Below are 14,994 nucleotides of genomic sequence, written 5' to 3' on the forward strand. Positions count from 1 at the left end.
ATATTTTATCCCATTGTGTGGGTTGCCTTTTCACTCTGTTGATAGTATCCTTTGATGCATAAAAGTTTCGAACTTTGGGGGCTTCCCTGGTGGCGCGGTGGTTGAGAGTCCGCCTGCCGATGCAGGGGACACGGGTTCGTGCCTCGGTCTGGGAAGATCCCACGTGCTGCGGAACAGCTGGGCCTGTGAGCCATGGCCGCTGAGCCTGCGCGTCCGGAGCCTGTGCTCCGCAACGGGAGAGGCCGCAACAGTGAGAGGCCCGCATACTGCAAAAAAAAAAAAAAAGTTTTGAACTTTGATGAAGCCCAACTTATCTAATTTTTTTTCCTTTGTTGCCTGTGCTTTTGGTGTCATGTCCAAAAAATGGTTGCCAAGTGCAATGTCATGAAGTTTTTCCCTTATATTTTCTTCTAAGGGTTTTATAGTTTTAGCTCTTATGTTTAGGTCTGTGATCCACTTCGAGTTAATTTTTAATACAGTGTAAGGTAGGGGTTTAAACTTCTTTCTTTTGCATGTGGATATCAAGTTTTCCCAACACCATCTCTTGAAAAGACTATCCTTTTCCTGTTGAATGGTCTTGGCCCACTGTTGTCAAAATCATTTGACCATTTATAGGAGAGCTTTTTTCTGAGCTCCCTATTCTACTGCAATGGTCTATATGTCTGTCTTTATGCCAGTACCACAGTATTTTAATTACTGTAGCTTTGTAATTTTATTTATTTATTTTTAATTAATTTTTATTGGAGTATAGTTGCTGTACAACGTTGTGTTAGTTTCTACTGTTCAACAAAATGAATCAGCTATACATATACATATATCCCCTCTTTTTTGGATTTCCTTCCCATTTAGGTCACCACTATAGCTTTGGAATTTTAAAATCAGGAAGTATGGGACTTCCCTGGTGGCGCAGTGGTTAAGAATCCACCTGCCAATGCAGGGGACACGGGTTTGAGCCTGGTCCAGGAAGATCCCATGTGCCGCGGAACAACTAAGCCCATGTGCCACAACTACTGAAGCCTGCACACCTAGAGCCCATGCTCCACAACAACCAGAAGCCACTGCAATGAGAAGGCCACGCACTGCAATGAAGATTAGCCCCGTCACCCCAACTAGAGAAAGCCCGCGTGCAGCAATGAAGACCCAATGAAGCCAAAAATAAATAAATAAATAAAAAACATGAAATTTATAAAAAAATAATAAAATCAGGAAGTCTGAGTCCTTCAGCTTTGTTCTTCTCTTTCAGGACTGTTTTTGCTATTCCAGGTTCCCTGAGATTTGAGACGAATTTTAGGGTGAGTTATTTTAGTTCTGCATAAAGGTCATTGGGATTTTGATAGGGATTGCATTGAATCTGTAGACCTCTTTGGATAGTAGTGACATTTTGACATTAATAAGTCTTGTAATCCATGAACGTGGGATATGATTTCCTTTATTCATGTTTTCTTTAATTTCTTTTGGAAATGCTTTGTAGTTTTCATTGTATGAGTCTTACCTCTTTGGTTAAATTAATTTCTAGGTATTGTATTCTTTTTAATGCTATTGTGAATGGAATTGTTTTTGTAATTTCCTTTTCAGATTATTCATTGTTAGTGTACAGAAATGTAACTGATTTTTGTGTTAACTTTGTATCCTGTTACTTCGCTGAATTCATTTATTAGGTCTAACAGTTTGTGTGTATGTATGTGTGTTTGTAATCTATAGAGTTTTCCACATTTAAGATCATGTGTCTGTAAAATCATCTATGAAAATTTTACTTACTCCTTTCCAATTTGGATGCCTTTCATTTCTTTTTCTTATCTAATTGCTCCAATTAGGATTTCCACTACTCTATTGTATATAAGTGGTAAAGGGGCATCCTTGTCTTGTTTCTGATCTTAGAGAAAAAGCTTTTAGTCTTTCACCATTGAGTATGCTGTTTGTTGTGGGTTTTCATATGTGGTCTTTATTATATTGAGATACTGTCCTTCTATTCCTTGTTTGTTGAATGTTTTTTATCATAAAATTTTGTTATATTTAGTCAAATGCTTTTTCTGCATCGCTTGAGTTGATCATGTGGTTTATTTTCTTTATTCTGTTAATGTGGTGCTGATTGATTGATGTTCATTGATTGATGTTCATACATTGAACCATGTTCATACATTGAACCATCCTTGCATTCTAGGACTAAATCCTATATGGTCATGTGTATAATCCTTTTAGTATGCCGTTGAATTTAGTTTGCTAGTATTTTGTTGAAGATTTTTGCTTTAGTTTTCATAAGGGATATTGGTCTATAGTTTTGTTTTCTCGTAGTCTCTTTGTCTGGCTTAGTCATTAGGGTAATGCTGACCTAATAGAATGCATTAGGAAGTATCCTCTCCTCTTCAACTTTTTGGAAGAGATTGAGCAGGATTGTTGTTAATTCTGTAAATGTTTGGTGGAATTCACCAGTGGTGACATATGGTCCTGGGCTTTTCTTTGTTGAGGGTTTTCTTATTATTACTGATTCAATCTCCTAATTGGTTCAGATTTTTTTCTTCATTGTTTTGTCCTGGTAGGTTATGTGTGTTTGGGAATTTATCCATTTCATCTGGTTATCCAATTTATTGGCGTATAATTGTTCATAGTACTCTGTTATAATATTTTTTATTTCTGTGGTGTCAGTAGTAATGTCCCCACTATCATTTCTCATTTTAGTTATTTGAATCGTCTCTCCTTTTTCTTAGTCAATCTAGCTAACGTTTTGTCACTTTTGTTGATCTTTTCAAAGAAACAAGTCTTGGCTTCATTTATTTTTATCTCACTATGTTTTGTGAGGATTAAATAAGATAATGTAATACCAATTTCTAAAGAAGAAATGCAAATGGTCAAAGTCATATTTTAAAGAGTTCAGCCTCCTTAACTAATTCAAAGGAATTAAGTTAACAGTACGATACCATTATTTTATCTAATTGTCATAGTTAGAAGCAACCCAGCTAAAAATCACCCCCTTGTGTGTGAGTTTAGTTACTAAAAGGAGAGAGTTAGAAGGGCTTTAAGGAGGCTGGTAGTATTTTATTTATTGACCTGAGAGCTGGTTTGATGTTTTAAAAATTCATCAAGCAATTGGGCATTATTGTTTACTAGGTACAGATTTCAGTTTTGCAAGATGAAAAGAATTCCTGAATTGGACGGTTGTGATGGTTGCAGAACAATGCGAATGTACTTAATACCATTTGTACACTTAAAATGGTAAAGTGGTAAATTTTATATTATGTGTGTTTTATCACAATTTATAAAACCCATTGAGTGCTCGCTTCGGCAGCACATATACTAAAATTGGAATGATACAGAGAAGATTAGCATGGCCCCTGTGCAAGGATGACACACAAATTTGTGAAGTGTTCCATATTTTAAAAAAACAAAACAAAACAAAACAAAATCCCATTGAGTTGGACTTCCCTAGTGGTCCAGTGGGTAAAACTCCACACTCCTAATGCAGGGGGCCTGGGTTCGAACCCTGGTTGGGGAACCAGATCCTGCACGCAAGCCACAGATAAGAGTCTGCATGCCACAACTAAGAAGTCTGCGTGCCACAACAAAGAGTCCACATGCCACAACTATGAGCCCACATGCTTCAACTAAAAGATTCCACGTGCTGCAATTCAAGATCCTGCATGCCGCAATGAAGATCCCACGTGCCACAACTAAGACCCAGTGCAGCCAAATAAATAAAAAAAATATTTTTAAAATATAAGCCTTTGGGCTTCCCTGGTGGCGCAGTGGTTGAGAGTTTGCCTGCCAATGCAGGGGACACGGGTTCGTGCCCCGGTCTGGGAGGATCCCACGTGCTGCGGAGCGGCTGGGCCCGTGAGCCATGGCCACTGGGCCTGTGCGTCCGGAGCCTGTGCTCCACAACGGGAGAGGCCACAGCAGTGAGAGCCCCGCGTACCGCAAATAAATAAATAAAATAAAATAAAATATAAGCCTTTGGAACTTTCCTTTTGAAAAATAATTTTCATATTATTGAAAGCAATGTTATTATCGTTATTGTTATGGTAGAAAATAAAAATATCTCATAATTATTCAGCTAGCCTACGACAATTATTGCCACTTGCCAGGCTATGCCATTGATCTTTTCTTTCTGAAATTTCAAAATACCTAACTCATCAGCGTTAAATATGCTCACCTTTAATATATCCTTGTTAGTCTTGAATTTTACCCCCTCTGCTATGACCTGAAGAACAAGGTTTATACCAGCAGCAGTACAGTGATATTTACCTTCTTTCACTGAAAGAAGCCAATAACTATGACAACTCTACAGAATGCATTTCCCAAAGATTAAATGTTGGATGGAGCATTGGCTTCTAAAGATGGCTTGACCCCATGATGCATGATTTCCTCTTTTTGACCCACCTCATCATCCACTTCCTGGCCTTTATTTGCTCTTTCAGCCTTGTCTCCATAGCTTGTGCCATCTTGGAGGCAGAGGTCTTTGATGTTGTGTGGTTCATTTGACCTTTCTAATATGTTTGGTGATGCTTTACTATTTTTAATATGCTTTAATGAATCCCATCTTAAAAAGAACTCTCTTGACCCACAATTCCCCATATGGTATAGTGTTGCCTTGAAAGGATTTTTAGGTTCTCACAAGTCATGTCAGGTCCCCATAGTTTGCATTTCATCAGCTTTTAGTTTCTTGAAGTATAAGTTTGGGTGGGAACAAAGTTAATGAGCTCAAGTTGAAACATACTTGTAATAACTGGAGCCTACAAAGCTTGGGTACCCTTCCTCTGTGCTCCCTATCATACTGGACTCACTTCTCTCTTACCACCCAGTTTAATTGTCTAATTATATGTCCATATCAGTCATTATCTTATTTATAAGATAATGTGCCTAATAACGTGCCTAATTTCTGGCATGTGCCAGGCTTGCAAATAAATAAATTATGTTAAATCATCATGCAGTGGATATGAGGTTCTAGAGCTCCGATAAAGGTCTGGACTGAAGATATCAATAGAGGCAGCCAATGAATTATGTGGTGGATGAAATTCCACCAGGGAAATTTCCCATCTTCCAGGCCCTGTAAAGCTGACTCTCTTCTGAGCCTCTCTCACACACCTGGAGTACATTCATGCCTTACTGGGTCACTTTTTGTGAAGGCAAATGGGGAAAATATCTTGTTCACATGAAGACAATACAATGTGCACTCATTGTTTAGGCGTTATACCCTTCTAAATATCTGTGATAGGAGATTTGTATAAAGGACACTTCTGAAAAAATTGAATTGAAAATGGGGACATTCTGTTAATAAAAGGTACAGTAAACTTGTCATAAGGAATCCAAATAACTTCAAATCAGTAACAATTTTTCCTCTATTTCCTGAATACTACTTTTTTGAAAAATGACAAACAAAATGTCCCTTATTTTTCCAATGTATGTCAAGATGTAAGTCAGGAATGAGTCAGCCCAGCCCCCCATACCTTCTGTTAGAGAGCTAGTATGTTTGACTTGATGACCCAGCAGCACTGCAAAATCTTGGAATGTCTTCAAACCACCAAAGCAAGATTAAATTGTAGTCTGAATAGTTTTTTATGTGAATTATACTCTCGTATTCTAAATTTTTGAACATTAATTCACGCACAACATACATATTAACTACCCGTTAAACTGAATAGTCACCCTTTTTCCTAATATTTTTGGTAGATAGATGTTAATTATATTTATATTTATGTATTCAGTCCTCTGAACTACACTCCTCAGGCACATAAGTCCTTGAAGCTGAAAAGTTTCCATGGTCCTTTTCACTATTATTTTTTATTCTTTCAAAAAGGAACAGAAATATATTTTATTACTTGCTTAATTTTAGTTTTTCCATTTTCCTCATTTCAGAATGAGAATCTTTAAATTGTTTTTTAATTTAATTTTTTAAAAAATAATATTTGAAGGTCATTCTTTAAGTCAGAACTTTCTGCACAATGGCCTGGTATGTGAAAAGGAGATAAGCAGTATTTTCTCCATTTTAGGACAAGAAAAACAGGGGTTATCCTTTAACAAAAGAATCCTTCTCCAGGTTTTGTTTTTCTTCTTCAGCTAATTAAAAGGCTTTGTTTCAAAGAAAAGCTATAGACCAGATTTCTAAGTCTTCATTACGCAAAGGGCAGCGTCAAATTGGAGGATCAACTTTTTTTCCATTCCTTCTCTGCATTCCCACTGACACAACCGCAAATGCTTAAAACAGTGAAATTTAATTGCTTTATCTCAACAGCAGTCACATGAGTTTATAGAATCAAAGAAATCTAGAATTAGGAATAATTAGTAGAGCATTTAACTTAGGGATGGGATATGTGATGGGCAATGTAGCTCCCCTCCACCCCGTCTCATCTGTGGCAGACATCACTAATCAATTACTGAACCTAAATGTGGCCCAACAGATGTTTTCTGCATAATGCCCCCAGCTGTCATTACCAAGTAATTGGAGCTCCCAGTGAGACCCTATCTGAACTAATCTAATCACCTTACATTATAACATTGAGGTCCATAAAGGTAAAGTGACTGGCCCAAGGTCACTCAGTGGCTGACAGAGAACCCCTACATTGTATAATGTAAGAATCTGTTCTCTTATGAGCCTTGAATCAATTGACTATGTCCCAGTTCCCAGCAAGGGCACATAAGAGTCTATACAGGGTAGATCATTTCTATCTGGGAAGACAGGTTCCTATGGCATCAAGAAACTCAAGGAAGCAGCCAGAGACAGACAGCAAGACATTACTGTTCCTCCTCGTATTCCAGTGAGGGCAGGGGATAGAGAGGAGGAAAATTAAGATCTTCTACAAGCCTTATAACTATGGAATTCTTGAAACTGTCCCACCAGGTAGCAGGGAAAGAAGGAAGGTGTCCCTCTACAAGTGGCAGTCCACAAGAAGGGTGCCCAACTCCCCTTCTGTTGTACTTGTTCATGTTCCCACAACCAAGGTTTAGAAGTTGTTCAGAAACTAAATAACTAAAGTAGTCCTACTCTAGTCACTTTTTATCCCAGCACCCTGTTTTATTTTCTTCTTAACATTCTCAGAATTTATCTAATATATCTAAGCATGTAATTTTGTTTAAGACATATTTGAATCTGACAGATGAAATTCCTTTAGGTAATAACCTCTTTGGGGAAGAAACACCAAGTATTTCCTACAACTTCTCTCTGCTTCTGCACATGTCCCTAAAATAGCGTTGTTGGCGTGTAGGAAGCGTTATATTGCTGAGGAAGCCTGAGACCTTGGATCCATTTTGTGTCCTTGTACTATTCTCTGACTTCTCTGGATGCTCAACAACCTGTTCATCGCGAGCAGTCTATCTTGTAGCTTGGCCTCACTAAGCTTGCTGAGAACATGGGGGCAAACCAGTTCTTCCTGAGATCTGGCTATAACTACTTTTTGTTCCCAGCCCGATCTTCAAAGCTACCTCCCCCTATTCTCGCCAGCCAGTTCTCTTGGCTACCTTCCCTATTCCTCCACAGGGTGTTTGGGAACTTCTGGATACATTCCATATCACACTGGAGCTAAGGGCCCCTCACTTGCAGAGCTCCTTCCAAAACCCTGTATCTAATTTTGTATATGGAATTCTGTGGGAAGACAGAGGCATGTGTCTCTCAGTCGTTGCCTCTCTTATCTCTCTCTTCCTTCTTCCCTCTACCTTTTAATTAAGAGTCAGGCTTTTCTTTTACTTCCCTATGTCACAGGTTCATGGCAGAGCTGTCCTAGATGGAAGGAGTATCTCCTCTGGAATGTGGGAGAATATGAGATTCTTACGATGTGAACTTCATAGGTTAAACAGAATTAAGGAAATTTAGCAAATTCTTTTTCTCTCCACTAAGCCTATTCTAGTCTCTCCTGATTAGGGAAATAAGTCTCAGAGCTACTTCAGACAATAGTCTATAATGGAACATAATTTAAAGAAGAAAATTAAAATCAATCAGTTTGATATTCACAAAATATTACACCATTATATTCTACATTTTTTAAAGAGAAGTCAGAAAATTGGATTAGTACGTGAAATATCCCTTTTTAAATGTTGGCATATAATCAATATCTTAATTTAAAAATTATAAAAATATATAAAATAATATGCTCTTTTGCTGTTAGGAACCAAAAGTGTTCTAAGAGACTTAGAGGTATTAACTAATTATCCCAAAAACCTATTTTACAGATGAGGAAACTGAGACACAGAGCAAGTAACCTGACTAAACTGTACATGGTGCAAACCAAATACATGACTGTGAGAAAAATTTGTCTGCAAAACCACCAATCTGCAACCTCCTGTTTATGATATATTTGCATAAGCTAGAAAGACAAAGGCTTTGAATTCTGACTTGGCTTCTCTGCTGAATGATATTGGACTGTCACTTAAAAAAACCACTTAACCTTGCAGTGCTCACTAAGTGGTGGTTTTCTATTCTCTCCTTCCCCCCACATGGATGATTGCTCTGAACGCTCATGGTATGCTTGTATATTATCTGGAATGCATAAATCTTGCCTACTGTTCAAGACCCAACACACTCCCAATACCTCTAGAAACAGTCTGATATAGGAGACAGCCCTAGGCTCTGTTCCAGTCCTGATATTGTTCCTAATCCTTTGTGTGATCTCAAGCAAGTCACATCTTATCTCTGGGCCTCAGTGGCTCCGTCTTTAAAATGTGGAGGAAATCAATGGCTTTAAACTGTATTCTGAGAAACAGAACATTTCTCTAACAGTGGGGGCATGAAAGAAGGAGAACAATGAGTGCAAGGGGGAAGCTGGGTGAACAGGCGTATGGCTTCTCCATTTCCACTTTAAATTTAGCAACTCCATTTTAAGCCGCCAGATTTTATTAGAAGGAAATGACTAGACCTTTTATGTACCCAAATTCCCTGGAACTATCTTTTCTTGGCTTCTCTTTTTTTTTTTTTTGCGGTACGTGGGCCTCTCACTGTTGTGGCCTCTCCCGTTGTGGAGCACAGGCTCTGGACGCGCAGCCTCAGCGGCCATGGCTCACGAGTCCAGGCGCTCCCGGCATGTGGGATCTTCCCGGACCGGGGCACGAACCCGTGTCCCCTGCATCGGCAGGCGGACTCTCAAGCACTGCGCCACCAGGGAGGCCCTCTTGGCTTCTCTTTTGAATTCCTTCTTGTTCTTAACATGGAACTGAAGGGTCTGACGTTTCTTTTAAATTCTGGCTACGATAACACTTATTTATTTATTTATTTATGGCTTTCTCTCCTCTTTCCTACCCAAAAGTGAAATTAAAGGTGAACAAGAGTAAGCAAAGACCAGCATGGAAACTTCTAGCAATCTCACAGAGAGTTTTCAGCAAAATGTGATGGATTAGGAAACTTCTTAGTTTCAAAACAGCTACCAAGTAACATATAAAAGTTAAAGTGACACACAAAAGTTATTATCTCATTATCCTGTAATTTTATGAGTTGCTCCTTTGCATTTGAATATATCTCATCATGGGGAATGCCTTTCAGGAAGCAAATTCTTTGTATTTCTTTCTTATATGATTGCCCCGAAGCTATCATTATAACTCCATTAGGGCAATTTTTCTCCATCTGAGGGTGGGGCACTGGAATGGATGAAGAGGAATGGATCAAGCCCTCATTTTCTTCAGCCATCTTCAGCTCTGGTTTCAGGGCAAGATAGACCCAAATCTCCTTCCCAATTTTCTGCTTAGAGAATAAGATGCTCATGCTTTGAGTCAGATTCTCAAAGTTCCTTCGGTGGAGGTGAATGAGGACACACAATATTTGCAAACCATCACACATCTTCAGAGGATAATTACAGTATTCTTGAAATATCATGAACTTTCATTTTTAATCTTCTAGATTAAAATGAATTTATTTCTTGTTTCGAAGACAGCTTGGTGCATTGAAAACCTTGGAGGGTTGATACTCAAGTCTTGATTCTAATTTCACACCAACCTCTACATGCTTTGGGGCAAATTACTTCCCCTGACCAGGCTGCACTTTTACCATTGGGAACTTCACAGTAGATGGTTCCTGAGATCCTTCTCGATTTAGATATTCAAAGGACAAATTACTACCGGGGAAATTATCTCCAGTTGTTTGTTCAGTCTTCAAAATCACCAAAGGATTTGGCTTTGACATTAGGCTATCAAAGTTGGCCCTTAATAGTCTATGTCCTGTGCTTCAGATCGGGCTGTCTAAAGGCAGGCAAGCTGGATCTTCTTGAGATGACTGGCTTGTTCCCTCATTGCTTGGGATTCTTCACATTCAGAGGTCCACTGTGAACCTCAGCTCACCACCATCTTCCCCTTACAATGGTATCTCTGCAGTCAGGTGTAAGATGGTGATCTGGACCCCTCACTGACATTTCACGCAATACTCCAGACAGCCCTTTTACTAATTTCTTTCATTCCTCCTTCATCACTGAGTCATGGTCCCTTTAAGGGAGCGGCCATAGTTGAGTAGTGGGAGCAGCTGCTGGCTGCAAAAAGACTTGCAGGATTTGGCCTACCCTGGGCCACTCAACGCGCACGCTCGGGACCGGGGGCTTGGTGGGAAAGGAAGGAGGGGCTTAGGGTGCGCCTGCGCATCAAGGGCGCGCGCAAGGGGCTGGTTTGGTGATCCCTTTAAGAAACCGCAGGCGGAGGAATTTCTCTGAGAGAAAATAATCCTACTCACGGGGCCCCTTGGAGGCCATTAACCCCCCGAGTCCCGGCCCCCCCCCTTTCCCGGGCAGGCCCTACCGCCTACGCGCGCACCCGTGGGATCTCAAGATCTCCGACCCGGCGCGCGGCATCCGCCCCCTCCCCACTGTAAGCGCCAGGCTCGGCCAGGTCCGGGGAAGCTGCCGCGAGGCGGCCGTGCCTGCAGTGTGGGCGGGGGCCGGGGGCCCGAGAGGTTCCGCCGCCACAGCGCTGGGAGCCGCAGTGGTTCCGAGCGGGGCTCAACATGGCGGAGAGAGAGGTGGAGTCCAGCCCCCGAAAGAGGGTAGGTGAGGTGAGGCAGAACTCGGGCGGCGGGCGGCGGGGGGCGGGGCGGGGGCCGCGTCCCGGGGCCGGGGCCGGGAATGGGCCATGCGTAGTCTCGTGGAGGGGTAGCCGAGGCCCGGTTGGGGAAAGGTTGCGGGCAGGACTGAGGCAACCTTGGGTCTGGAGCGCGCTTAGAGTGGTCCTTCGGCAGGTGGGACAAAGATTTGCTGCTGGTTGGGAGGGGGAGGGGCGGGGGCTGTTGTTTGGGTTTCTTTATTTTTCCAACACTGGGGGTGGGTTATTTGGGTCAGGGGAGGGAAGGTGTCAGATACTTAAGTGCATCTTTGGTGAACCAGAGTCTGGAAGTTTAACAGGAGAGAGCTCAGGTGGGGGTGGTGGTGGCGGGAATGAGTGGTGGAGGGGTCTTCGGTGATACCATCGCGAATTCATTTTCCTGCCTCCTTTCCACTCTCCCCCCCCCCCCCCACCAACCGTTATCAAGACCAAGGTGGAGGTGGTGCTCTTACCTGAGAAGAAGTGGGGTCGTTGGCATGCCCTGATGTATGAGAAAGATTTTGGCAACTATGAATGTCATTTTCTAGTCTAGCCCCTTTACCAACATTTAAGAACGGGGAAGAGTGTGACAAGTTTTGTCATATCAAGGATGTACCCAAACAACCTGCAGAGGCGAAGCCAATTCCACATAGTTGTTGAGTGCCTTTTAAAGTTTGTCTTGAAACTTTTCTTATTTAATTCTGAGTGATTTTTTTTTTTCAGATGGAGAATAATACAGTACTGTCGATTGAGCAGTATTTTTAGATTTTTTCTTTTACCCCCCGCCGCCCTCCCGCTTAGCGTGTTAAGCAGTAAGTTTACTACCAGGAATCTTCCTTTTTGTGAATGGTATCAAAATGAAGTTAGTGTTAAGCTAACTGCCTAAAAAATTACTGCGTAATCTTTATTGAGAACGCCCTTTCGATTTATCATAAAGTTAGCAATCTCATATAGATAATACAACTAACATTTTGAGTGCTTACCATGTGCCTGGCACTGTGCTTTATAGGAAGAATTAAACCTCACATTTACTATGTAAAACACATTTTGCAGATGAGGAAATGTAAGCGTAGAGGGGTTAAATAGTTAAGATCAGATAGTTAAGAGGTTGAGCTGGGATTTGAATCCATGTTTGTCCCAACTACGGTGCTTGTTTTGCATGCCACATAGTTTTTAAAATCTGTGTTTCTCTCCTTAAAAGCTTAAATGGTAAATAACGAGGGAGTTGTCAAGCAGTATTTTTTCCACAATTGATTAGGAAAATATTTTTAACTACATAGCTGAAAAAATTTACAGGGAGTGTCCATAGTATCCACCATCTAGAGTCTACCGTTAACATTTTACTATACTTGTTTTATCACGTATTAATCCACATTTATCTCTTTATTCATCAGTTCTTATTTTAATGCATTTCACTGTAGTATTGAGCAATTAAAATTTATTGTTGATAGTCTTAGGTTTATAAAATTTTAGATCTTCCTCATGCAATAATTAGATCTTCCTCATACATAGGACAAATTAAGCCATGTGATAGTATGTCCAAATAGTTCACTTAGTATAAATATTGGTTATGGAATGCATGTGTTTTGAAAATTTAAATTGTTCTTCATGCTGTGAGCCAGTTTTAAACTGGATCCTCATTATGCTTGAGTGAAGGCGTATGGCATGTGGTCCACCAATTAAAATATAAAGAATAAATTATTTTAGATGTGTAATGTTTATTCAAGGAGGTCTCTGAATCCAGTTAATACTAGTGCTGTTGTCATTCACAGTATAAGATAGAATGTTTTAGAAAACATCTGTGTGCTTTGGTAACAAATTCAACTAGATATTAAATACTTCTTTCTCTTCTAATATACTTAAAAGGTGCCACACTGGTAGCAGTCTAAACTTTTATTATTATTTTATTTTATTTTATTTTATTTTTGCGGTACGCGGGCCTTTCACTCCTGTGGCCTCTCCAGTTGCGGAGCACAGGCTCCGGACGCGCAGGCTCAGCGGCCATGGCTCACGGGCCCAGCCGCTCCACGGCATGTGGGATCTTCCCGGACCGGGGCAAGAACCCGTGTCCCCTGCATTGGCAGGCGGACTCCCAACCACTGTGCCATCAGGGAAGCCCTAAACTTTTATTATATTTTAACAGTATGTAATATACAGAGCACTCGTACAGGTTTTCCCCATTATTTTACCAGTTTCATTGTGGAGGAAGGTTACAGTCAGTGTCTTTTAGGCTCCATAATCCATTTTGGTTTTGATAGTTTGGTTAGAATGTTCAGTAGAGTTGTCTTAAATGGTACACATGGTGCATGTGCTTTTTTCCTTCATTTTTCGTCTGTGCCTGTGCTTAAACTCCACGTGGATTCCATATGTGTACTCCAAGCAAATTAGTGGGGACTGTGTACAAAAGTACAGTATCTTATAAAATAGTCTGCCTTGAGGTAGTTAGGCCTAGATAATAAGTTTAGATTATTTAATCTGAAGTTTCATTGATGACATGGTATTGTATTTATGATGCTTACTGCCTTTGACTTTTATAATCATAAGTCACAAAAAATTGTTGAGTACCTGTGCTAGTTCATGAACTATATGCTAGGCATTGTGCTGTGGTATATGGTATTTATGATAATTTAGAATTATATATTCTGACTCTTCTGCTATATTGTGAACTCCATAAGGGTAGGGCCATTATATGCTTTTTGCATCTCCAACACCTATGACCTTCACATAATAGGAACTCAAAAATGGATTTTTGGTAAGAAAAGTTTACCTGTTGCATTAGAGGCTCTATGGCTTGGGTACCAAGTTATCTGGTTTGTAATTCTGGGACCTTCAGTTATCTTTCATATCACCCTTTACACCCTAAATTCTCTTCTGAGAATCCAGATTTAAGGATCTTGTGATCGTTCTGGATTACGGTTAGATGGGAGAGTGTGTTTTAAAACCATTGAGTTAACAACCTTAAACTCTTTGTAGGTCTGCCTGGTGTCTTATGTTTGTGGGCACTTAGGACAATAGGTATTAATTAGGTAAGATTGATTTGATTGTATTCAGACTATATCTGAATGCCAGTCTCTCAGTTTGTGAACACGGGGAAGCTGAATATGTGGGTGGGTGAGCACTACATCCATCTATCATCTCTGCCTTAGAAAGAACCAAGTTCAAATGAAGGCCAATATATTTTTTTTTTTTAAGACACTGAGGTTTTTTATTTTGTTGTGGACCATTTTTAAAGTCTTTATTGAATTTTGTTACAATATTGTTTCTGTTTTATGTTGTTTTGGTTTTTTGGCTATGACGTATGTGGGATCTTAGCTCCCTGACCAGGGATCAAACCCGCACCCCCTGCATTGGAAGGCGAAGTCTTAACCACTGGACCACCAGGGAAGTCCCTGAAAGCCAGTATTATACACACACATTCACACTCTCTTACTTTAAAGTCAGGATACTTTTGAGATATTATTTATGTGTTTTTTAAAGACTGTAAAATTTTTATTTTCTGAAATAAGTTTTAAAATTCATTGCGTAGGCTTGTAAGTAGAGGGGTTATTTTATGCATGGTTATTATAATAAACTATTAGAAGCATGAGATCTAACTAAATCTGGTGGCCATATTTTTTTGTGAAATCCCTTTATCTTTTCAAAGGTTACATACAAAATAATAATAACTTTTGTAAATGTATGTGTTATTACCTGGTCTAGTAAGTTGTGTCCATTTTCATACTTAAACTTTTCTGTATGTTAAATTTGAGGTATATGTATTTGGCATGCTTAATAGAAAGAGAAAGCATATGTATAAGTAGTATGCTTCCATTTTTGTAAAAACAAAGTGATCTTTCTTCCTCACATATGTGTCTATACTTGTATATGTATGAGCTTGGAGAAACTTGTGGAGGACACATGTCAGGCTGTTACCATTGATTACCTTCAGCAGGTGGGGATGAGAAAGGAAAGTGAGACTAAGGGGCAGAATTTTGCAAAATGGAAAAATACTCGGGGTATAATATTAAGTGAAAATGT

The 14,994-nt window shown here is 40.0% G+C and overlaps 1 protein-coding gene and 1 non-coding gene across 11 annotated transcripts in view; both read left to right on the forward strand.

The window, feature by feature from the left end:
• Nucleotides 1–3,267: 3,267 nt before the first annotated feature.
• On the forward strand, nt 3,268–3,374 carry LOC137220408 (U6 spliceosomal RNA). The gene has a single exon (XR_010941696.1). It is a non-coding gene; the product is annotated as a U6 spliceosomal RNA (small nuclear RNA).
• A 7,267-nt stretch (nt 3,375–10,641) lies between these two features.
• ZMYM4 (zinc finger MYM-type containing 4) overlaps nt 10,642–14,994 on the forward strand; it is a 175,188-nt gene continuing 170,835 nt past the window's right edge. For 3 of the 10 annotated variants that reach the window (XM_067725440.1, XM_067725441.1, XM_067725446.1), the window contains exon 1: nt 10,774–10,951. In XM_067725440.1, coding sequence (XP_067581541.1) covers nt 10,904–10,951 — 48 coding nt within the window. In that variant the 5' untranslated portion in view covers nt 10,774–10,903. Of the gene's footprint in view, nt 10,952–11,027; nt 11,135–14,994 lie in introns of those variants that run through there. The other 7 variants (XM_067725447.1, XM_067725442.1, XM_067725443.1 and 4 more) reach the window with 7 other exon arrangements.

Source organism: Pseudorca crassidens, chromosome 2 (genome assembly GCF_039906515.1).
Source record: "Pseudorca crassidens isolate mPseCra1 chromosome 2, mPseCra1.hap1, whole genome shotgun sequence".
Taxonomy (NCBI): domain Eukaryota; kingdom Metazoa; phylum Chordata; class Mammalia; order Artiodactyla; family Delphinidae; genus Pseudorca; species Pseudorca crassidens.